We start from the raw sequence: 26,176 nt of genomic DNA on the forward strand, positions 1-26,176 counted from the left end.
TAAACACCACACCAGGAAGAAGAGTAACAGGAAGTCAGGGCAAGCAGAACTGATAAAAGGAACAGATAAGGGATTTAAAAGCAAAGGAGGGGTAACATGGGAGCTTGGGGGGCCTCTACTGTGATATTTGCTAAGAGAGAGGGGAAAGCTAAGGCTGGGGACAGAAGTGAGGATGCGCTGCATGCATGATACATGCATGTAGTTCCATCACGACATCCCTCAGGGGACCAGGGCAAAGGGATCATGAGTTTGAAAACAGCCTGCACAAAGCAAGAAAAGAGAAGGCACAGGGGGTGGGGCAGGATATCTGAGACAACGAGAAAATCAGACGGGATCCTGAGTCCACTCAAGGTGAGACTGGCTACCTGGTTCTCATGCCGCAAAGCAGCACACCCCACCCAGCAGTCCTGCAGCCAAAATGCACACCAGCACTGAACTGTACTAGCAAGAAGGGGAACGTGTGAGAGAGACCAGGGGAAGCCCCACCATACTCTTCAGCACCACAGGGCAGCTTCAGAATCTGAAATCAATAGATGTAGAGTTGCATGTGCAAGTTGTATAAAAACAGGAAGGTTGGAGCTGGAAGAAAAGCTTACAGTTCGAGATGACTATTTCTGGGGAATTGGATGAGGAGAAAGGTGTATTTCTTGTTAAGTTTTTATTATTATTACTATTACTATTACTATTACTATTATTATTGTTGTTGTACTGATAGGCTATGTGAGTTAATGTTTTTAACTTTATAAATTTTTTTTAAATCATCATTTTAGGCAGCAGTGGCCTCGAGGGCCCAAGGATTGGAGCCCACAAGTCTGACAGGTGTCAATTTCTAAAGCCTTGGTAATAAACATGAATAGATGCTGCCACCTTGTGGAAGCAACAGGAATCACTGCTGATCTTTGTCACCTCCAAGAAGAGTCAATGTCTTTTTATTCACTGTGCTTTCTGTAGGTAAGAGCCTTTTCCTCTTCATCTACCCATTCGTCATTCCCAGAAATAACCAAGCCAGGCACTGTGAAAGGGATACCAAGAGAAAAGCCCCATCTATGAACAGGTCAGTCTAGAGAGGGAAACACAAAGCAAACAAAACAGACAGGAGGAGGTGCTGTCAGAGTAGCATGGCCCCCAGAAAGACACCCACGATGACTTACAGGAGGGCTCAGTCGACCTGTGCACCAACTGCGGATGAATACATGTTCAAGTGCAGACCGTCTGAGACAGCCCGAGGCCCACAGAGCTCTGCTGCTGTGAGCTAGAGACATAAAGTAAGCGGACTATCCCAAAGGTTAAAAGGGAAAAAGTAGTGGGCCGAGCCTTTCGAGGGGGTGCATGTTCCAGTGGGCTGTTCTCAGGGTCATGTTCAGGGCTATGGGAGCGGGCAGTGGGGGAAGGCTGTGGGATGGAAGCGAGAAGGGGCATGCAGGGCTTGCTGCTGTGTGAGGAGCCTGTGTGGCCATTCAGAGTGTGTACATCTATCTCTCTTATCTCCCTGAAGCACGTGGAAGCCACACAGTAGATCAAGATGATCCTGGCTGTTCCCTTGGCTGTGAGACACAGGGTCTTGCTATGTGGTCTTGTCTGGCCTGGAACTATGTATCCCAGGTTGGCCTCAAACTCACAGCCTTCTTGCCGAACTTCCCTAGTGCTGGGATTCAGGGGTGTGCCCCAGGCCCATCTCCAGGGTTACATTCTTAAATATGGGCACAGACTGCTACACTGAGAAAAGGCTGCTTGAGGGGTCAGTGAAGCGACAAAAGTCAGTGGGATCATTGTGGCCTTGCAGGTGGGGTGGGTAAGGCTGAGGCAGCGAACCACATCCGAGTTCCGGGTACATTTTTTTAAAAAAAGGCAGGAAGCGGCTAGTTTCAAAGAGCCTTGAAGTGCCCAGGGAAGGGGAAATGGGGGGGCGGAACACCTGCCAGGAGGAGGAGGATGGGGAAAGGATTGTGGGAGGGGGTGACCAGAAAGGGTCAGTGAGTGGGATGTAAAGTGAGTAAAAAAAAAATAGTAAATTATAATTAAAATTTAAAGGATGTGCCCAGTGGCTGCTGTGTCCAGCAGGACAGGGCACACCAAACCACAAGGTTTGGTGTACTTGAAGGGAAATGGAGCTGCCATTTTCCAATAAACAGAAACTGGCCTACGGGGGAAGCCATCTGCAATGTTATGAGCTCAGCAAGAACAAGGAGCAGATACAGCTGGCTGGGTACTTGGGCATTTGGAAGATCCTTGGTAAGACATTTGCTAAACAGAAGAGAAAAGGGTCATAGGGGGTGCCTTTCTCCAAAGCACAAAAGGAACCCCTGTTTATATCTCAGACCATGCCCAGGGAGCTGTGTACAAGAGTGAGGCAGGCAGCCTCCTCCAGGTACCTCCATGAATCACGCCTTTTTCCAGGCCATCTTTGTTGTCTGAGGTCAGGAGCATCTCAATGATGCCACGGTCTTCCAAAGCCTGTTTGGGGGATAAAAAATGAGTTAAAAATCTGTTCTCACTGTTTGACGCTCCTGTGGGGTCACTGCTGAAGCCCAGGTAGTCTACAGAGCAAGAGAGAAAAATCTAGCCAGAGTACTTCACTGCACGTTATCTAAGCCCACGATATTCAGCCAAGTTCCAATAACTGCTTGCTTTCCAAGTGTGACCGAGAACATGCCTGCTGAGCTATGGCAGGCCTTGGCTGCTTCTGTAGGCCTGATCAGTTCCAGGATGCACACAAGCTTGTTCAGAGGCTGGCTCAGGGAGGGTATATGCCATGCTATTACACCACACAACTGACTGAGGAACTCCGCTGAGAAGGTGAGGTCGCCGGGGGAACACTATACTTCCCCCTTAATCCACAGCATGAACAAGCAGCTTGTCTCTTCCCTACTCTGAGCCAGTGTGAGCGTACTCAACGGCAAGAGCAATGAGGGCCCAGCCATACCTCAGCGGCGTGCCTATAGAGTACCGCCCATGCCCAGAAGAACTGGAAGCATCCCTTGGAGGGCATAACTAAAGCCCGCTGTCGGAGGACCAATAGGACTGCTGCCACTAGGAAGAGCCGCTAACATGAGAACATTAGCCATGACACTAAGCACTGGGACTGTCTCCTTCACTCTTCATAGCCAGCATCTGAACAGCATAAGCAAAGCATCAGAGAGGCTGAATGAAGTATGGTCAGTTACGGAGGTCGTGGGAGAGGTGGCGCTGAACTCAAAACATGTCCACCCACACAGCTTCCGCTCTGGGACTTCGGGCTCCCAAGGATCCTGCAAAGGTGGGTTTACAATGACAAGACTATTTCTCTCGACTGAGTTCTTCTCGAAACAGAAGGGTAACGTGTACAATAAATGCCAAATCCCGTGTACTACAAGGACAAAACAGAAGGGGCTCCAAGTCGGGATGGCAGGAGCTGGAGCATTCAATCCGAGAGGAATATTGCTGTGATCTCTATTAAAAGCCCTGAACCAAGCTCTGACTCCCTGACTAGTTCCTCACTGACACAGAACACTACATTTTCTATACCCTTACATTTAAAGACATTGTTTTTTTTTTAATTTTGCCCTTTATAGGCCAATTACTATTTCCTAAGTGCCAGCCACCTGCCAAGCACAGAGCTCTCAGAAGCCTTAGGAAAGGGCAACTTTGTGTTCATTTTGCACTTGAGAGTGGGGCTCAGAAAGCAGAGGGAGGTCATGCCCAAGGTCATTCGATGTCGGCAGGATGCCCATCTTGCCAACCTACCCAGGAGAAGTTGCATGGTAGCTGAGGAAGGGATCCTCCCAAGAGCCTCCTCAGGCTGAGCTCTTGGCACCAGGGAAGCAAGGCTGTGTAGACTAGGTCCCCTAAGGAGACACTCTCCACTCCTGATGCTCCTCAGAGCTTCGTCTGCAGCTGCATCCTTGATAAACAACTGCAGGAGAGGCCCAGGGCTCCAGGGAGTCTGACAGAGGACTGCAGCAAGGGATGCTCTGGAGTGCAGGCTTAGCTTTTTCTAGGTGACTCAAAACAAGAAAGTGAGACACATGCTTTGTCCAGGGTGTGGACAAAGTCTGCCTTTGCCTCTCTCCAGCTTAGGGAATGCCACCCTTCCTAGACAGCTGGTACCCTGCTGAGCGCTCTCCTCAAGTGAGAAGGAGGGGACAGGAAGCCTGGGACTAGGAATTGGAGCCCCTGGGCTTCAGTCTCCAGTCTGTAAGAACAGACATTATTTCTAGATGGAAAGTGGGGTTGAAAGCAGTAGACATGCTGTCCGGAGCACCTGAACCAATGTCATCGGCTTTTAGTCACACAGATCCAGAGTCCATTTCCTACTTCCTCAGTCCCACCATGGCCAGCCCTCCGGGGTACACTGAAACAAATGCCAGTGACTCTATCAAAGCCATTTATTGACAACTTACTGTTTACCTACAACAGTGTCGGGCCACCCGATTTCACGTGATAAAAAAAGATGCAGGCACTCCTTTTAGCCTGCTTTATGTAAGAGAAGGGGGGGGGGGGCTTATGAAAACTGAAGTATTTGTTCAAAGCCTCAACTACCAGGTGAAACCACAAAAACAGAAACAGATGTGAATCCCGGGCCTCTCTTTGATGTCACCCCACCATCCTTCCCTGCCTGTCATGCCAAGTGAATGACATCAGCAGTTCACTCACTCCACGGTGCCATGTCGGAGCACCACCCCAGAAATCCATCTGATGAGCATCATGTATAGATGTAGATGATCGGGCTTTTTTTTTTTTTTTTTTTTTTTTTTTTGGTTTTTTTGTTTTTTGTTTTTACATTTCCTCAATTAAATCTATGTTCAAACGCAAATGTGGCTTTATGCTGGGCTAAGACAGACATTCCACAGAGCCTCCATCACCTTCGTTTAATTAAGGCAATTCCTTTCTTCCCAGTCCCTGCACACTGGATGTGCCCTATAGCTAACCCTCTAACCTCAATGGATAAAGGGTAAGTGAGCGACAGTGCTGCTGAGATGAGCTATGGAGAACATTTCACTGATTGATAAGTGGTGGTGGAAGACATGGTGTGCTAATTTGAGGAAAGTGTTAGGGCAACATGTCACAGTCTGGAATACAGTTTAGAGGAAGGAATGCGAGGACATGAATGCAGTGACTCTTACCTTCTTGATGTAAGGCATGTATGCGCCGTCTTTGTTATAGGAGCCGTATTCATTCTCCACTTGCACCGCTATGATAGGTCCCCCATGCTTATACTGGAGGAGAGAGATAAACAGAAGCTAAAGGGGTCACGGGGACCATCATATCTAAACTACACCCATAACAAATTACTAGTAACACATTATACTGACAACAAGAACCTCAACAGACTGTGTGTAATTGGGAGTGACATCATCAGACATCAAAGCAAGGACATCAAGCCATGTCTTCCCGTGGAAACGTCAAACAACCACAGACTAACTAGAATAGTGCTGGAAACCACCAATCAGGAAGCCACTGCAAGTGATAGTGGGAAATCTGTCATGTTGGTACTCAGCTTTGGCCCCGGGCTCTCCTGTGTGCAGCAGGGTGTGATTAAGAGAAAGCATCTCAAAGCCCACTTCCAACCCCCAGAATGGAAGTAGAAAATGAAGCTCATTTGCAATGTCCTGGCCTGCCTGTGAACTGCCTGGTACAGTGGCTTCCATCTCAGATGACTTGGGACCCAGGCCGGAAGCTGAAGAAGGCAGTAGCAGATGGAGTAGTGTATTAACACCAAAGAAGACTACAGACCTGTGATTGACTGGAGCAATACAATTATGGGCCAGAGAATATGGTGAGACACTGCAACAAGACTTCTGGGGACATGAGGACTTGTAAATGAAATCAGTGTTCGGGTACGAGACGGATGAGAGATTGTATCTCTGCATCCTGGACTGATCTTCTAATCTCAAAACCCCACCAATTGGTGATGGCCTTCCCTGACCATCTGCAGAAACAGGGAACGGTGATTTCTTAATGCCTATTGTCAAACCAAAAACGTGGGGCAAACATACGCACACAAATAAAGAAACATGGAAGTTGGGGACATAATCCAGTAGAAAATACTCGAAACTTTCCTAGTACATGTCAGGCTCTAGGTTGGATGCTCAGAACTACATACCAAAAAAAGGGGAAAGGGCAAGGCTTGATTTTATGGAAAGGATGGAGAGATAAGAGGACATTAAGAGGGCTTTGAACAAAGAATATGTGTGTGTGTGTGCATGCACATATAATACATACATATATATATATATATATATATCACATACACATGTGCATATATATGCACACAACAGATTTACTCAACAAGGCAGACAATAAATAAACTTGAAAACAATCATTTGACGTTATCTACCTTAAGGGAAAAAAAAGAAAAATTAATGAAAAAAAATGTGAGCAGGGCCTAGTGAACTTAGGTGATACCATTTATCAGACCAATACACTTAGTCTCTGACATGGAGAAAAAGGAGGAGGAGGAGAAAATGCCAGACCCCAAGATGAAGAGCTTCAGGCAATGAATGGCTCTTAGGACAGGAAAAGTCAGTCTTCTCTAGAGACAAGTCCCCCAGTGGGTTATCCAGTAACAGTTGTCAGCACTCGGTACACAGATATAGAGCAACCCTAAATGAACTCAGCAACCCTAAATTAAATATGCATTTCATATATATGGATGTTTACACACACACACACACACACACACACACACACATATTATACATATTTAAAGAAGAGGTCAATAATTCCAGTGGGAGGAACATGGAAGAGATCAAAGAGGAGAGGGTGGAAATGGTACAATTATAACGTTCACATAAAAATTTAAATTAAAAAAGGAAATGTATAGAAAGGACATTTAAGGCATTAATGGCTGACCAGGCATGGTAGCATGCACTTGTAATCCCAGAACTTCGGGAAGCCAAATTAGGAGAATTATGAATTTAAGACCAGACTGTGTATAGCATGAATTTGAGTTTGAGAGCAAAACCTATCAAAACTTTTAAAAGGGGGGCAGGCAGAAAAAGGAAAGAGATGGAGAGAGGGAGATATGGAGGGAGGGAGGAAAGAGAGGGAAATGAAAAGGGAAAAGGGTAGAAAAAAGTTGAAAATCCCTCAAATTTAAAGAAAGTCAAAGACATATGAGCGTGTGTGTGTGTGTGTGTGCGTGTGTGTGTACATATGAACATACATACACACAGATACATATAGATAGATATAGATGAGAGAGAGAGACAGAGAGACAGAGCGAGAAATACCCCAAATCTCAGAAAGTCCTACATAGTGATGTGTTATGAAACCAAATGGTTGGAAGTACGAGGGAGGGAGAATGGGATATGTGAGTAAAATGACGTATCGCTTTACAGAACACTGCCAGCAAAGCTGCCAGCTAGACCCCAGCTGCAAGTCAAAAGACAGTGGGATAATATGTTCAATGCACTAAAAGAAAACACTTGTGAACTGGAAACGCTTCATCTTGAAAAAAAATACAGAAATAAATTTACAACAAAGGGAAGTTGAAGGAGTTGATTCCTTCACGGTGAGTGTGTAATTGACTCCCCAAGTTGAAATGAGTGCTGGATAACCTGAAGTATCCTCCAGAAAAGACAGATAAAGAATGCAGTTCCATGAAATAACTCGACATGTATTTTTTTTCTCTCTTGGACAAGATAGACCATTTTCTAGTAGAGACCAAAGGTTAGACCACAAAACAAGTTGTCTTAAATTTTAAAACACTGAATTCTACTTACAATGGTGTGAAATAGAAATCCACAGCAAAAGAAAACTGAAAAGTTCAAAAACCCATGGAAATTTAACAATAATCTTAAATAACAATGGCTAGTGAAGAAATCATCATTGACACTAGCAAAAAAAAAAAAAAATGAGAGAAATGAAAACAAAAACAAAAAAAATCTAACAAAACGCAAGGAATTCCCAGATATGCACACATTTAAAAGACGAAGCATCTCAGACTAACCATCTACCGTCATGTCTTAAGGAATCCGGGAAACCTCCAGAGCATACTCCCTGCACCGGGTGGGCATGATAAAAGTGAAGGCTTGTGGCTGTTCAAGGTGCTTAGAATCAGCACTCAGCCCTCAGTAGGACATTTTAGCACTTCCTCTAAGGCTTGGGGTGGGAGTGGGGGTTTGGGGGGACATCATAGAGGAGAAGAGATAAAGGACAGAGGAGCCAGAAGATAGGCTGAGGAAGTCTTTGCAACACCATCTTTAGAGCTGGCACCACCATTGCAAGCAGAATCATTTAACAGCTCCAGTGCCTCCATTGAATCTGCACAAGACTGGACTGGGGCTGTGACAGCCAATCACTGATGAGAAAGAGAGCTGAGGGCCCTTCCCCTCCCTGCCTATCTACAAGCCACTGACAGATTCTAAAGAGGAAAGGTCCTTGTTTTCAAGCGGTGCCCACCAGACTCACAGGGCTACACAGATAGCCCTGGTTAAAATCAGTGAGTGATGAAATTAAATGGGAAGGCATGAGTGTGTCAAGGGACTTGAGGGCGGTGGAGGTGTGACAGGCGAGAAGAAACAGAAGAGAATGGAAGGAACAAGAGTAAACGACACACACTCATGCTCACGTGGAGCTACCAAAGAACAAATATTACCAAGGCATTAAAAAGAACACAGAACAGGAGAAACACAGTTTCAGAAGGAATAAATTAACATAAGGTGAGCCAGAAAAAAATTTAAGAGATAAAAAAATAAAAATACAGATCTAAGACCTGATTTTTAAAAGAAAAAAATTGTATAAAACGGAGAAAAACCGAGCTGGAGAGATGGCTCAGGTTAAGAGCACTGACTGCTCTTCCAGAGCTCCTGAGTTCAGCTCCCAGTAACCACGTGGTGGCTCACAACCATCTGTAATGGGATCCGATGCCCTCTTCTGGTGTGTCTGAAGACAGCCACAGTGTACTCACATACATAAAATAAATAAATAATTCTTTTTTTTTTTTTAAGTGAGAAAAACTTTAGCTAGACCAAGGAAAATGGAAGACTATTAAAATCAGAAACTAAACAGTGCATGGCTACTAATTTGATTTTAAAAAGGAGTTTGGATGCCTCTCATCCCTTATCTTTATGCTCACAGCTTTCAGCCAGCCCTCAAAATAAAATAAAATAGCAGCTTATTTAAATACAGACCCCTGCAACTATTCAGCATGCAGGGAGTAAGTAAATGTCAGATTCTTGGCCATAGGTGAGACATCTTCACCACACCCCTTCTACCCAGGGTTCAGAAAAAATCACAAAGCAGAAGGCAGGAAGATAATACGAGCCAACAGTTAGGGCGGTTGCTATGTACTGAAGAGTCAGTTTTCTTCAGGTGTGCAGCAACCCACACACAAACACCACAGTTGGTAGGCCCAAAACCCATATAAATATGGGCAATGCTAGTTGAAATATGCATACTTATGTTTTATAAATACAAACTAATTTATATATGTGTATGTATTATAAATACGTACATACACACACACACACACACACACACACACACACACACATATACATACACAAGCACATGCACATACGTAAGAGGGAAGAATATGACATGGTTTGCAAGGGGAGGTCCAGAAGTTGCTGCAGTTGGGAATGCAAGTGCAGATGGTCAAAATTAAATAGCATATATGTATGAAATGATCAAATAATAAACGAAAGTATTATGACTTTTAAAATCGAAGTTTAAACAACTATCTACAATTGAGTGACCTAAGTTCTAACACACCTGTACTGCTGAAGAGTCTGCATCGGTAATCAAGAACCTCCCCATCAAGAAAAGACCAGGACCACAGGCTTCACTGATGATTTGTTTTTTAACAGATTTTGACTGTATAGCCCAGGCTTCCCTGAACCTAGCCAAACTGACCTTCAACTTACTCTGTAGCCAGGATGTCCTTGAACTCTGAATTTTCCTGCTTCCATCTCCCTAGCATTAACATTATACTCAGGGACTCGATTAAATACTGAAAGCAGAATTAACACCAACTGAAGTTTAAAAACACTTCCCATGTCATTCAGTGGGGTCAGCACTACCAGTAAACAAAGAACTACCAGCAGCACCCAGGAAGCAGAGGCAGGCAGAACTCTGTAAATGTAAGGTCTGCCTGGTCTACAGCATGAGTTCCAGGTGAGTCCGGCTACAAAGTAAGACATTGTCCACAAAGGAAAACACTACAAACTAGTCCTTGACTCAAAGGATCATACACCAAGAACAAATAAGATTAAATTCTGGGGTGTAACCAACGGTAACCAATACAAAAACCAATGTAAACTATATTCTGAAAATTAAGAAACAATTCATACGATCTCCTTATACATAAAAAGCACTTGACATAATTCTATAGACTTGAAGAATAAAAACATTCAACAAACTAGGAACTACCTCAACATAATAAAGCCCACATATGAGAAGCCCATAACCAACACTATACTCAGCGGTGAACAACTGGGACCCTTTCTCTCCTCTAGAGCAAGACAAAGACTGCTTCTTCACTGATTCTGTTCAATACAGTCCCAGTCCAAGCTAAGGCATCTGTCAAGGAAAGCAAGCTTACACAAAGTTTAACATTAAATCATTACTACTGGTACATACGTGATCTTAATGTAGAAAATTATCAACAACTCCACAGACAACAGTGTTACAGTTTATGAGCCAACTCTGCGACTTTACAGGACACAAAATCAACAAACAAAAATAAAGTCAGTTATATTTATATACACAACCAATGATCAATTCCAAACAGTATCAAAAAAAATAAAATAATTTAACCAAGGAACTGAAATACTACAAATTGATACTAAAAGAAAGTAAAGAAGATACAGATAAAGAAAATCTGGGTCCATTCATTATTAGAGTCAGTTTCCTAAGTCAGTGCTTTCCAGTAATTTACAGGTGCCATGAAATTCCTATCACAACCCCAAGGCTGTTGCTGAAACAGAAAAGGAAATTCTAAAATTCATCTGCACTCTAAGTGACACCCCAGGAGCCACACAATGCACAAAGGTTATAGAGACCTCATGCTTCTGACTTCAAAATGTACTACAAAGCCAGTTACTGAAGCAATGGGACACTGGCATGATGACATTGTCCACTGAAATTATTTTTAATACTTACTGGCTTTTAAATTTTTCTTTATACAATATATTTTGATCATATTCTTTCTCCTCTCCCAACTCCTCCTAGCTCTTCCCCAACTCCCTACCCACCCAACTCCATGCTCTTTCTCTCTCACCCAAGGGGGAAAAAAAGAAAAGAAAACCAAAGACAAATATACCAAAGCAAAACAAACAACAAAAGATAAAAAGCATACAGTCTTCTTAGTGTTGTCCATCTACTCCTAAGCGTGGACCTGCCCTGGAGTGTGGTTGATATACCCAGTGTCACTCCATTGGGAAGACTGATTTCCCTCTCATAGCCATTGTAAACAAATTCTTGGTTAGAGGTGAACTCTGTCCATTTTCCCCTCTCTGTGCTATGATTCTGTCTGGCTTGAATTTGTTCAAGTCTTGTGTATCTGAGTTCCTATATGCAGCAGTCTCTTGTGTGTGGAGTCATCCAGCATGTCTGCCAAAACTATGATGGACACAGACATGTTTCCCATTCTATAAGCTGCTGCCACTTTGGTCAAATGAAGGTGGTCTTTGATGTACAGAAACTGTTTGGCTTCATGGGGTCCCACTGACTAGTTGGTCTTATAAAACCCCTGTGCTATGAGGTTCCATTAGCAAAGGCCTTTCCTGCTTAAATGAGTTCAAGTGAATTCTCTACATTTTCTTCTATCAGATTCAAAGTATCAGGTTTTATGTGTGGTCTTCTATCTACTTGGAGTCAGATTTGTGCAAGGTGATAAATATATATTTATTTTCATTCTTCAACCTGCAGCCATCCAACTTAACCAGCAGATTCTGTCTTTTCCTGTGGTTTTTGTTGTTGCTGTTGTTGTTTTAATTTTTGATTTTGTTTGTTTTGGGGTTTTTTTTTGTTTTGCTGTTGTTGTTGTTTCTTTCCTTCTTTCTTTGGCAAAAGCAGGTGTCCATAGATGTGTAGAGTTATGTCTAGGTCTTCAGTTCTATTCCATTGATCACTAGGTCTGTTTTTATCCTAACAGCACGCTGATTTTTATTAGCATAGCTCTGTAATACAGCTTGAAGCATGGTATAGCTATAATGCCAACATTTCTTTATTATTTAGGATCGTTTAGCTGTCCTGGGTTTTTTCTTCCATTTAAAGTTTGTTGGGTTTTTTTTTCCAATAAAGAATTGTGTTCGAATTTTAATGGAGATAACACTGAATCTCTAGATTTGATTTAGGCAGGATGTCCATTTATACTATATTAATTCTACTATCCTATGTGCATGGGAGATTTTTCCATCTTCTGAAATGTTCTCCAATGTCTTAAAGATTTTATTGCACAAGTCTTAAGGCTATTATGAAAAGTATTGTTTCCCTGGTTTCTTTTTCAGCATGCTTGCCACTTGTATCAGGAAAGATAATGATTTTGCATTACTTTTGTATCCAGCTACTTTTCTGAAAGTGTTTCTCTGCTTTACAAGTTTTCTGGTGAGTACTTAGTGTTATATATACATATATATATATATATGTATATATATATATAATCATAATGTCTGCAAATATGACTGCGCTGACTTCTTCCTTTCCTATTTGTATCCCCTTGAACACCTTCAGCTCCAGCTAAACTTCAAGTTCTACGTTGAGGTAGTCTGTAGAGAATGGACACCCTTGTCTTCTTCCTGATTTTAGTAGAAATGCTTTGAGTTTCAGATAATGTTGACTGTGGACTTGCAGTAGAGCCTGTATTATGCTAAGAAAACTCCCTTGTAACCTTCATCTTTCTCATTTTAATAGCTGATGGAATTTCTATTCTTGCACTATACCTGCTCTCTCCTGGAGCCCACATTTCCCTCCTAGGGGATGTCAAGTGTTCCTGAAGTTCTGTGTAGCAGTTCTACTGATAGTCTGGATCACTTCCCAATTCCAGTGACTCCATGCTTTCCTGAATTAGAAGGTTAAATGTTTGAATTGTGTCAAAATTCATAAGCTGAAATCATAACCTTAAGTTGTATTAAGAGATAGAACCTCTGAAAAGTGATAGATTGTGAGGATGGAGTCCTCATGAGTAGATTAGTGTTTCTGTGAAAAATGCCATGGGATAGGGAGGGACCTTAGAGATAAAGGACTTATTTAGTATAGGTGAGCCATCCAAGGTAGGAGAAAGGACAGAAGAGACAACCAGATGAGGTTGGGGGGTTGACTGACTAACTGATTGATTCATTGACAAACTGACCAACTGACTGGGTGAATGATTGATTGGTTGGGTTTCTGACTTTCTGAACTTTTCCAGCTTTCCTGGGGTTTGAAGCCATCATGCAGTAGTTCCCCTGAGCTGTTATTTTCAGCCATCATACAACAGCTCCCCCTTACCTGTGATTTCCACCGTAGAACAGTTTCCCCTTAGCTGCTGTTTTTAAGCCACCATATAGCAGTGAACTTGTGTTTCAGGATTCAATTATATATGACAAGTGCGGGTATGGAAATATGAGATGGAAATTTCCATATACACATCATAACTTTTAAACTGTGCATAAATTCAAAGGGAGGAGCAATCTGATGAAAGCCAGCACTTCCCTGCCATGTTCAGCCTAACTGTACATCATCTCTTTGTCTAAGTGTGGGTGGTCTATACAACCTGTCAGCCATTCCATGGCCATGTCAGTTTCAGATGAATTTCAGGACTGCACTGCTCGGCTACACGTAGCCCTGGCTCTACTTTACAACAGCCCCAAAGTATAAGATTAGAGATCCCAGGGGTGGGAGAGATAGATCAATGGTTAAGAGCACTAGCTGTTCTTCATAGGTCAAGGGTTCAATTGCCAGCACACACAGGCCACCTCACTACTGCCTATAGCTGTGTGAAATATAATTCCCCCTTCTGATGTGCAAACAGTCATGCATACAGAACATCCATATACATAATATAAATCAATAAATACATTTTTTAAAAGATCAGAGACTTATTACAGTGTACTGCTATAATTGTTCTATTTTTTGATGCTATTATTGTTAATAATGTCTTACTCTGTCTTACTTTGTAGGAAACCTCAGAGTCAGGTCAAGACACCCCAAAACCATCTTCTCAGCACAAAGGAGATTTAATTGCCCCCAAAGGGATAGAGAACATGGATAAAGGACAAAGACGGGAGATAGAGGAAGAGGGAGAAGGGAAGGAAACAAGGGAGAAGGAATAAAAGGGAGCAAGGGAAAGGGGCAGAGGCATTTGTTCTGGGGAGGTGGGGGACTAAGGACTGCCTATGGTTAGAGAAACAGATGTGGCCCACAGGCAAATGGTGGTTTATAAGGTAAAATAGGAAACCCCATGTTAGGATGAGGTGTTTAATTTTAACTGGCTGTGTTAATTAGGTGAGTCAAAGGAGGCCTTTGATTGCTGGACTTTAGCCTCAGGAAGAGAAACTGACTAAATACGGGAAGAGACCATGGGGCCTAGCCTTATAAATGCAATCTAATGGTCTTTAGCAAGGCAGAGAGAAGGGGAGACAGGAATGTCGGCCAGGTGATGCCCAACACACTGAAGCTGGCCAGGCTCCTTTCATTGCCGTGTGTAGGAATGGAAACATGTTATGCATGTAAGGTTTACTCCTGTGTGTGGTCTCGGGCACCCATTGAGAGTTTTGGAATCTATCCGCTCTAATAAGGAAGTGTAATAAACATTTAATGATGTTTAACTGTATAAGTGAAAGGGTCAGGTTTTGCTGCATACATCGTGCACAGTAAAAGAACAAGTGCCCCAATTGTGCTGTCTGCGTGAACAAAGTGTGTTTCTATTCATATCCGCAGACACCCTTCACTGCCGCTCCCTCCGCGTGATGCACTGGGCCATCTCAGGAACGCCATGTTCCCGGGAAAAGCTAGGCTAAGAACTCCAAGCCTCCTGATTTTTTCATATTTAGAAATGCCTGGTTCAGTAAATAAAAGGCGGGGCACTCAGTTACATCTGATGTACAATTACAAATTTTCTACAAATAGGCAATAATTTGTTAAGATAAACATGGCCCAAATGATATTGGGGTATATTTATATATGAAAGCGTTGCCTTGTTTATCTGGCTTTCAAACCAACCTTGATAACCTGTTTTGTCCGGCCGTTTATTTTAACTCACATTGCTATGAACGTTCCAAACCATTAACCCAAGAGTGACTTTTTTTTTAAATCAGTGTACTAGTTTTTATTGCTGTACTAATTTCCTAATATCATTCTTTGTGGATTTACACAGCAACTGAGCTAATTAATCCCATTCCTGTTTGTTATTACTTGTAACTGTTACATAAAACATTAAGATTCTTTCTCCTGAAGTTTCATCTGAACACATTTGTTTTGAAGAGTCAGAGGGAATTGTACAGCACAGTTTGGTAGCAAAGACATCAACTAGAGCTTCATGCTTACACAGAGTTCTTGTGTCCCATCTTGTGCCTTCCCACGTGGGCTGTGCTCTATGTGGTCACTGTGTCGCTGAGACTGACACATGCATGCTTCAGTTCCTAAGGCACCCCATTTGTAACTCTGGCTGCAGACCAGTGCGGGTCCTCATGCCCACCTGTTATTCCAGACCTGGCTGAGACCACACTAGGTTGCACACTCTGAAAACACAAGTATTGCAGGCCCTGGTGTTCTAACCCGAGCTCTCCCAGAATGGGGAAGAACGACAGGACCCTCATCTGTGAGCATACGGAGGACTGCATGTTATTTAGGAGAAAGGCAGAAGATCAAAAAGCCTTTTTATTTTTTCCTTTTACCTGAAGTGGCACCACCCTGGACATCAGGTGGTCAAAGTAAAGATCCACTGCCTTCGTGAAACCATGGTAAGTTGTTCTCAGCTTCATGTCAGGGTCTTGGAGGAGCCAGCTTGGAGACAGAAGTAAGGAAAAGGAGTGTCAGTGCCATGGTCTGTGGGTTTGCTTGGGCAGGCTAGCGAGCAGGGAGAAGGAAGCAGTTTCAACCCACTCAAGAATGAGTCTGCAGAGCAGGTCAAGCTAGAGCTAACTACCACCCCACCACCTCCAATTAGCTAGGAAGTCAGGAAGCTATGCATGCAGTCCCGAGGCAGACACACCGCAGTGACAGCCTACACAGCGAATGCCTTGGGAAATCTGGGTTGAATTTCACGGCTACAGATGTTCTCAACTATCCACTGGAATGAGAAGGGTCATCAAGTCTTTACAATAATGGCCCAGATGAGCATCAGAGAACCCCTGGAATCCCACCAGTCCACTGAAGTAGGGGAATTGTGAGCTTAAAAACCAGCCTAAATAGTGAGTTGGCTGGCCTGTGCAGTAAGATCCTATCCCAAGGCAGAAAGAAAGGCAATGTCAAAATTATAAGTCACTTGGGACTAAAGAAGCCCAGATACAACCTTCCAGGATGCCCTAGAAAAATGATCCTGATGGAATTGTGAGATGGTGCCAGAGGGACTCATGAGCCTGGGCCCTGCAGTCTGCCACCAGGACAGCAGCAGGAGTGCAAAATAAACTCTTCACAGATTCCAATAGAAACTCAGCACCAGGGTCTCCAAACTCAAGCCCAAGTGCTTCCATCTAGTGAAGTCCTAAGAAATATGTTTTCTAACAAGAGGCTCTGATGCCTCCCTTCCCTAACTCAGAAACTCTGAAAAGTGGCAGAAATATATCAGGGAATGTCAGCTGATAATGAAAGACTAGAGGGGGTGTCTCCCCCAACCTGACCTGCACATCCTGATCTATCAAAGAGGCCTATATTCTCAAAGCACTGACACCATACCGTCCAGGAAACCCTGCATGAATAGGTAGGTACACCCGTCCATGGCAAGGGAGGGCAGGTCTAAGAGTCCCCACTGCTTCTAATTTAAGACTTAAACCCTGTTGTCCTGCTATGCCCAGCTCCAGCTGAGCCCACAGAAACTGCTGACACTGGCGCAGGTGTCTAATCCACAGGAAGGGCCAAGCAGCTTGTGTGCTCACAGCTCTGCCTGAAACAGTATGCCAGATCAGAATGATCCTGGCTGCTGAACAGAAGACAAGTTCTACCCCCACCCGAGACCCCCAATGGAAGGGCAGGTCATGCTGGAAACAGAGAGCAGATAAGGTCTGGGCCTAGTGCTTTGGGCTGTGAGGACAGAGTTCCCCAAGTCACTTCTAGAACCAAGAGGTTCCATCTTCTTTCCTCCGCGGACAGCACAGGTGGGTGGAGCCTGTGGCTTGCCACCAGTGATTGATTGATTGATGCTGTAGGGACAGAGAGACAGCACAGGTGGGCGGAACCTATGGATAGCCACCAGTGATGGATGATGTGAGGTCAGGAACAGCATAGGTGGGCTGAGCCTGTGGCTAGCTACCTGTGATTGGTGCTGTAAGGACAAGATGATAGATAACACTTGATGAGATAGAACCTTTTTTTTTTTTACTAGAAAATGAAAGCAGTAGAATGGATGTGGGCCCACATGATACCCATCCAGACATCACTTCCAGAGCATAATACACAGCACACCGACCTTACTGGAAACTACACTTAGGAAGAACAGAACCAGGAGAACTGAGGACAAAACCACAAGACCGATTCCTCTGCGCTACAGCAACACTAGGGGTTTTAATAAATCACCAGCAATATCTCTGAGAAACAGAACAGGTTGATTTATCTCAGTTTGAACTGAGGGACAGATCAGATAAGCAATCTGCCTGGGTGTGGTCAGAACAATGATATACCTCCAGGCAGATAACCTCCAACGGCTGCCACTTGACAGAGGAACCAAAGGTTACTCAGCAAGGGCAGTAACTGAGGCATTATGTTAATGGCCCTGCCTTCTTCGAAGAGGAAATTCTGCACTGAAAGAAAACTACCTTAATACAAAACCAAGCCAACACCTGTAAGCATCCAGACCCCTCCAGCTATTCTGGAGACCCTGCATGGCCCTCTCTTACCTGGGCAAACCCCCAAGGTCAATCTCACTACAGATGTAGGGCCCTGGTCGAAGAATCACCCACAGCCCAATCTTCGCAGCTAGCCGGATGAAGGCCCTAGGGAGAGAAAGAAAGTCAGCCCTGAGGATCTAGAATAAGGCTAGATAGGGGAAGAACCACAGGCACTTTGGGTATCAAACCTTCCCGGATCCTCCTTGCTCCTCCCTCCCTCACCCAGGGAACATGGGGTGAGATGAGCTTGGCCAACGCTTAACATAGCAGGGGATTCCTGAACAACATAAGGGGCCAGAAGGCCAAGGAGCTGGGGATGCACTGCTTCCTTGCATCAGGACCATCCACGCAGACCTACTGGGAGTTGTCAGACAGACAAAGTACAGGAACGCTGCACCCAGAAGCAGCCCAATTCCATCCCAGATATATGAACCCCAACATGGGTCTAATGAAATCTGGGATCTTGACTCTCTGGACAATAGTGAAAATGGGGATAGGAGCCTGTAGGCTGAGAGCCCTGGGTAATATGTCACAGTTAGAAAGCATCCAGGCCCTGAGTCCAAAGCCTTTCTCAGCATCCTAAGAATAAGGCTCCAGACCCAGTCCTCAGCTTCCCAAAACAGAGTCAAGACAGAATATCCTGATGGATCTTTATTGGCCCCAAGTAATTTCCCATCCCAGACCAGGCACAAAAGCACCAAGACTACATACTCTAGGTCCAGGTTCCCGGAGAAGTCGAACTTGCCTCTTTCTGGCTCATGGAGGTTCCACGGCACATAGCTGTAAAAGACAAGGTAATTACAGGTAAATTTGCTCATCCACAAAAGCACTTTTACCTCTAATACCCATTCTGATGGCTGAAGAGACAGTTTTCAATAACTTTGGACCTAGCAACAAGACATGAGGACCATCGAGAGTTCAAGGCAAGCCCTAGGAAGAATAGCACATCTCCTTAGGACAGAGAGTCAACTTGACTAAAATGAAGCATGAGATATTAGGAGGAAAAGGTCAGGTTCTGTGACCCCAGGTTAGCACACACTGTGGTATTCTTAAAACCTTTAGGGGTCCTCTAAGAAGTTGCCCACATTTCTCTCAACACTGTTAGGATTTATCAAAAGTGTCCCTTTGATAACTGTCTTCAAAGCCAGGTCACTAATCACTCAAGGTAGCCACACTTGCTTGATTTATAATCATAATTTTTTGCCCGATAATGAAGAGTTTCAACCCGTTGCTCCTTTTTATTTCATAGAGATAACCCCGAATATATGTTAGCAATTTTGAAAACAAAACCATAAAAAGATCAATATTATTCGTAACTGGGCCTGTTTTTATTTATTTTTATTAACTTTAATTATGTGCATGTGTGTCATGGGTTGGGGGTAAAGGGGGAGTGTATGTGCATGTGAGTTCAGCTTCTCACAGAAACCAAAGGTATCTCTGGAGCTGGAGTTGTGAGGATGACATGAACGCTGGGGACCAAAGTAAGGTCACTCTTAACTACCGAGCCCCCTCCACCAGCCTCTGAACCTATTTTTCTGAGGACTTGCACAGTCTACATTTTATCTGGTGCCTGCCAAGGAATAATCACCAGGCTAGGTGCAGGGATGATAATCTCAACCATCCAAAAGTCTTTCCAGAAAATGAATGCTGAGTTGCTGATAGGCCGCCACCCTTGATGAGACTACACTGGCCCAGGGTACAAACTTAGGAGGTGGAAGTTGCTTGTGAAAAGCGTTACTGGTCAATCTAGACAGAGTGGGACACACATGTGATCCCAGCAATCGAGACTCTACTCAGGGAGGACAGTCTGAAGCCACCCTGGGCTATGCAGTTCACCTTTCCCCCACCCCTCCAAAAAAAAAAAGAAGGAAAAGTAGAGTCGCTAGTAGCACACAGCTACAACTTGAGGAAACAGGGAGATGACAGTTCTCCACAAGCCATGAAGGCCTCAGGAGAAAGCAAACTTTAGACAGCTTGACTATGCGACAATGAGGGGTTAGCCTTCAGAACTGTAAAAAGGCAAGTTTATTTATTCAAGCCACAAAATAAATCAACACACTACCTCCTATATTTATGCTCAACCCCCCCCCTCCTCCCTCTCCTCCCCACCCCCACACCACTACTTGGTTGAATCTCCTCTACCTCATATGTGGGAGTTCTGTAGAACTTGTAAGCACCGTAGGCTGACTTCCTGGAATAGTTTTCTTCCTGCAAACACTTTTTCAGAGGTCCTATTTGGTAGCCAGGTTTGGTGGAGAGATGAGACAGCACTTACGTGGTAAGGGTATTCAAGCCACAGGCTTTCAATTTAAGCAGGCGGTCCCTCCAGTATTCCTTGGGCACACGGAAATAGTGTATGGATCCCCCAAAAATCTGAAAGGTGGAGTCCTCCAGCATGAAGTTTGGGCCTTTGGTTCGAAGTCCCAGACGCTGACGTTGGAGCCATAGGGGAACCAGAGTGCTCCAGTTTAACCTGAAAAAGCAAAAGCCCTCATGCCACCTAGAGCTTCCACAGCAGTGAGCACCAGTACAGAGACACACAGTGATCTTCTCTCCTTCACAAACTGTCTGTTTTCTCTCTTTCACCTGCTCCCAGGGTGGCCAGGAAACGCTCCCACCTTCCCACTTAGCCAAACCTTGAAAGGTGACTTTCTTCAGCACTACGTCCTGGGCTGGGCCCCACTGCAGGGGAAGAGCAGGCAGATGCTGCAGCCAGGAACAAGACAGACACAACGTTCAACATGAAGACAGTTGGGCTACAAGGAAAGAGGATGAGGAAGGGTCATGCTACATGAGGAAGTCCTCTCTAGTGTCATGGACACAGGAGCAGCTGCAGCCCACAGGCTCCTACTACCGCCAGTTGCTCTAAGCCATCAGACTAGACATTAAAGCAAAAGCTACTAAAACAGTACCTCAGAGACCCCTCACGGTCACAGCTGCCCACCTTGGGAGTCAGATACCTAGGAAGAGGTGTCTTGGTTAAATGGCATCCATTCACTGGCCACATAGAAAGTTCCTAATTATTTTCTGAGAATCTAGTATCAACCAAGGTTAACATGACATGTCAGGGCCTCCAGGAAGGCAATGGGGCAGCTGCAGTCCATGAAAAGGTTCTTATTTATGTCTCAGTGGTTGACAGGCCAAGAGGAGCCCTCAACTTGTTTCTCATAATTTATACAACTGCAGGTCTCTCTCTCTCTTTATCTACACTCTTGAAGGTCAAGAGAAAAAATCAACACGCACAGGTTTAGGGAAGTTGGAGACAGAAAATACAAGCACAAGAATATGTGGTATAAAAGCAATTTTTAGTTGCTGCTTTTTTGCACTATAGATCCTGCAGTAAGAGGGTGTCTTATTGCTGGAAGGCTCCTCTGCATAAAACAGTCATCTGAGTACCAAGAACTACGGTCCTGAAGGCCCCAAAATGGGCAGGTTACTAAGAGTATAAACAGTCCATGGGCATCATGATATACTTGGGGATTCTCTGGGACCACTCAGGAACAATGAAAATTACGTCTGATCTGTGCCTTTTGGCTTCTCACAACTCCTAGCTTCCAAACCCACACAGGCTCTATTTCTGCTTAATCATCCTTGGATAACTTATGACCTTCTCTCTCCCTCCACCACCACCACCCTTCTCCAAAAAGCTTCATCTTCCAGCAAATGACATCTTAAGACTCTTGGGGGATGAAAACAAGAACCACATCTGGATGTAGAAAATCTAGATGTGAAGCCCCTGATAGGTACCCTCGCCCTGAATTAATGACTAAATTAGGTCTGTGGGTAAGTTCTTCTGTGGAAAGGGGCTGATGCATGTCTCTACTCCTCAGAAAGGCCACTGGGGGTGGGGGTCAGGTAAAAATACACCGCCCTATAGAGCACGGTGAATGAGTCGTATCACTTTTGAGAGCAGCTTGTGCTAATGAGCTTGCATGGATCAGAGAATAGTCTCAGTGCTTTTAACAACGTTAATATGAAATAATCCCATGGTTGCCATCTCCCATTTCGGTAGAAAATACTTTCGATGCCTAACTTTCAGTCAGGATATCTTATTACACTGCCATAGCTTTTGCACTGAAAGATCGGTACAGAGCGATCCCACGTCACCAATCCCACCCCTCTGCCAACAGGTAATCTACTCTTGCCAAGGCCAAACCCTGCCTGCCACCTGCCTATGGTTTGCTTTTGAATGGTTGAAAAAGAATTGAAGTATAATATCTGTAAATATATCATGAGAACGGCTTGAAGGTCCCATCTCAGTGCTCATAAATTACTGACACACTGCATACCCATCTCTACCCTGGATGGCTGCTTTGGGGCACAGGTAAATAGTTGCTATGGAGACTGTGCGGCTCACACTACTGAGAACAGTTCAGATCTGACCCTTGCCAGGAAACCCTGGATTCTCTACACAGTTGATGAGCTCTAGGTTATTCAAATGAGGCCCACAGGTTCCCACTCTGCTCCTGGCAATAATTCTCTGCAGGAGCCTTTCTCAGACATAAACTCTAGACAGTGTGGGCTGTTTCCATTCTCTTGGTTTGAGGGTACTTCCTCTGAAGAATGCACTCTGCTTCACTTACCTGCTCATTACACACACACACACACACACACACACACACACACACACACACCTGCTAGACCTGCCAGGCTACTATGAGTAGTGACTGGAAGAACACAGTCTTTGCTTTAAGTCCTTTAAAATCTTAAATGGGGACACAGTGGCAACCTATGAAAACATACATACACGCAAGCTCATCATTTTTAAAGACATTTGTAAGACATGTCACTGATCACTGGATCAGGTAGCAATTCTATTCTCTGGGCAGAAGTTTAAAAAAAAAAACTCATCTCTAAATATTAACTGAAGTTCAAATCTGGATTCTTACTTCTTGCTTTCCTTGGTGAGCACCTATAAATGTCTATTAAATGTGCAAGAGACTCATTCTCGTAAGCACAGAGATCTGGATGACAGCAAGCATTTTTATCTGTGGCCTAGCTGGTGACCAATGGAGGCTGAATTCTGAGTGTGGTGTGCAAACAGCGGGGTATTTCCATCTCTAGTTTGTCGGGGTGCAGGAATCTGAGACCCACTGAACCGAAACCTGCACTTCAACCAGGTTCCAAGGTTACAGACGCGCGCCAGATTGTACCTTCACCTTTAGTATGTATGCACTGTTCACTCTCTTTTCCAACCCCCCACTGCTCCCCCCGCTCCCACACACACATTCATCTTTCCTATGATGAAATCAAACAAAAAAAAAGGTAAGAGAAACCAAACTACAAAGTTCTCAAACAGGTAGAAAAAGAACACTCTTAACTAACAAATGAGTCAACAACAACAGCAACAAAACACACACACACACACACAAAGAAATCAGAAAATGTTTTGAGATGAAAAACAAAACCACACATAGAAAACATATAATTCCATTCCAAATGTTTTTAAACTCCAAACTCCCATGAGCCATTATATGACTTAAAGTCTTTATTGCAATGTATAGCAAGCATATTAAGGGCCCGCCCCTCCCCCCATACATCTTTTTCTCCCCTTCTCTCACCCACCAACAAATCCCAACAGTTTAGGGCCAGTTCAGTTGTTTAGGACCAGATCCTGAAGCTATCCTTGACTTTTATTTTTCTCTTTCTCTATTCTTTTATGGCCTATCGTTTTCTAGACTTAAAACAAAGATTCTCAGTGCTGTTGAAGAAATTGGAAATAAACAAACAATCAGACAGCTAACTGTTATCAAATTCCAAATTCTGGAAAATTTTTTTTTCTGGGAATTTTTCCTTTTATTGGTAGTTGAAAACTACCAATAAGGATGGTGGATGTTGGGTTTCTCCGGAGAATCTGCTGTGAGAAGATGATGCAAGGGAGATGTTCATGTACCAAAGGACAGAACTCCCTGCAAATAGTTATTAACACTAATCATGATCATTAATACTAATGATCATCATATTAAGAATAACCCCATAATTTCCTGGGTAATAAACTCAGTACTATTACAATACAGGAAATGCCAACTGTGTGGTTCTGACTAGCTGGTTTAAAGATCAGAGGGGCTTCACTCCTAAGTTAGGCTTGTTACCAAGGAGATAAGAAAACCCTAGGGAACCCAGTGTGTTCTGTTGTTTTCCTTAGCGAGCAATTCATTCATGACAAAGATGTGTGCATGCACAAGTGAGTGTGTGTATGTGTGTGTGTGTATGTGTGTGTGTGTGCGTGCATGTCCCTAATGGGGTCTCATGTAAGTCATCTAACTAGTGGCAAGAAAAATCAGTGTTCACTGCAGCTATGCAGGGCTAATGACATGTAAGCAGGCTGTAGTGAAAAGAGACATGAATTCGGCCCTGTGAGGACCCTTCATCAGACTGAACCTTGTGAAGGAGCAGGGTGAAGGCGGGAGCTTGCTGACACTTTGCCCCTGACTACTGAGGTGCATCATTAGAACAGAGAGTACAGTTACAGGCTCCAGCAGGCAGTACATCCCTGGACATGATAAGATGCGCTGCTGTGTGGGACCCAGGGATGGGTTACCACCCCTTTTCACTCTGAATAGGCCCATAAATGGATTTTCAACTATCAAAGTCAAAAACTCTCAGTCAACTTGTAGGACACTAAGGTAGGAGGAGACCAGGTCCTGCCGCCTCCTGGAACAAGCTTCTTGAATGACATATGCAAATCAGAGTGATTTTGGAGGGCCTGTTGCCATGTCAGAGGGTCCTCTATAAATCCTGCAAAGACTGATCGGTACCAGGCTTCCAGTGGGGCTAGGAAGTTTCACTAGAGACAAAGTCACCTCCTTCAAGCATCTGTTCGCCATAGTCTGACCAGACATAAATGGTCCAGTATCCCCCATGAATAGATACAGCACAGGCATCACCAGGAGCAGCTGAATGTAGTGAAAAGGAGTCAAGCCTAGGTAACACATTCCTGTGGCAAGCTGGGCATCTATACCAACAGTCATGGACAGTAGTCCTTCCATTTCCACAACATGTTGACCCCAAGGGCTAATTACTTTGGTAAAATACATAATATGTTGTCTGAGATGAGAGCCCTACAAGTTCAACTTCCAGATACAGTATATGTGCTGTGAGGTTGTTAAAGCCTCCCGAACCAAAGATAAATTGAATTCAGCTCAGGATATCAGACCAGCAGAAAAAAACAAGAGAATACCCACAACCTCATTCATCCGAGTAGCCAGGCCAGAGACCACAATTTTACATACATTAAAAAGCCCAAAGACCTACTCATTATACAGACACATAGCAACCTCGCCCATCAGCTCCCATATGGGTCAGCTTATTCGGATATATGCCCTCTAGTCGAACAATGCACTGGACACTGAGTTTGCTGAAAGAGTCATCAAACAGCCTCTACAAGGATCTGGATTTCAAACCCGGAAGCCAGTATGTGCTTTCTACTGAGACACGAGGCACTACTGCAACCCTACTGTCTCTACTTTTCCTTTCGAACAGAAACTAGACTGCTTCCCAGGCTATACATGCCTTGTCCTCTTGGGCCTAAGACAGTATTGTGCTTCAGAGAACAACGGTTTCTAAACCCTATAGGAAACATATACATAAAGAAGCATGCATTAGTCCTATACCTTGAGACCCAGGAATGGAATAACGAGACCCTTTTGGCTATTCACACCTGACGAAAGAAATCATTATAATGGTCTTCAGAGATAGTGCACTTTTACTGTCCAAAAAAAATCCATTAATAGCCTCATAAATTAATAAATTAGTATATCTCGGTCTAGAGAAAAGTGAAAACTCTGATAATTCAAAAAGATTCTCAGTCTTTAATAAGCCTAGGGGTACTTACTCGAGGATAGATGAAATAACCTGATACAGGAAACAGTACAGGTGTGTTGAGTGTTTTAAAATCTATTTCTCGGGATTATATCACGAGTGTATAACAGACACAATAATTTCTATAACACCTTAGGAATCTATATTGTACTACATAAAAACTAAAAAGAAATTTCTCCCTTAGTCTAAACAGTTAAGCTCAAAATGTCCTTTATATGACCCAGAAGAAATGAAATATACTGTTTTGGAAGAATCTACCAAGATTTAAAATTAATAACTGTTATAGTCAGCAACTCTACTTATAGAAATTCACCTACTGTGTATTCACTGCAGCTGTTTACTTCGGGAACTAAAAGACTGAGACCAATCAATGCCCATCAGAGCAGAATGTTTAAATAAATTATGTA

General features: G+C 43.8%; 1 protein-coding gene across 1 annotated transcript in view; it reads right to left on the reverse strand.

Annotated features, from left to right (window-relative positions):
- LOC308431053 (beta-galactosidase-1-like protein 2) overlaps positions 1–26,176 on the reverse strand; it is a 44,122-nt gene that overhangs the window by 14,022 nt on the left and 3,924 nt on the right. Inside the window, exons 2-7 of the mRNA XM_080930393.1 lie at positions 20,224–20,421; positions 18,660–18,728; positions 17,958–18,053; positions 15,801–15,909; positions 5,103–5,195; positions 2,373–2,454 (exon numbers count right to left, since the gene is read on the reverse strand). Of these exons, the coding sequence (XP_080786519.1) occupies positions 2,373–2,454; positions 5,103–5,195; positions 15,801–15,909; positions 17,958–18,053; positions 18,660–18,728; positions 20,224–20,421 (647 nt within the window). The remainder of the gene's footprint in view (positions 1–2,372; positions 2,455–5,102; positions 5,196–15,800; positions 15,910–17,957; positions 18,054–18,659; positions 18,729–20,223; positions 20,422–26,176) is intronic.

Source organism: Micromys minutus (assembly GCF_963924665.1).
Source record: "Micromys minutus genome assembly, chromosome: 16".
Classification (NCBI taxonomy): Eukaryota; Metazoa; Chordata; class Mammalia; order Rodentia; family Muridae; genus Micromys; species Micromys minutus.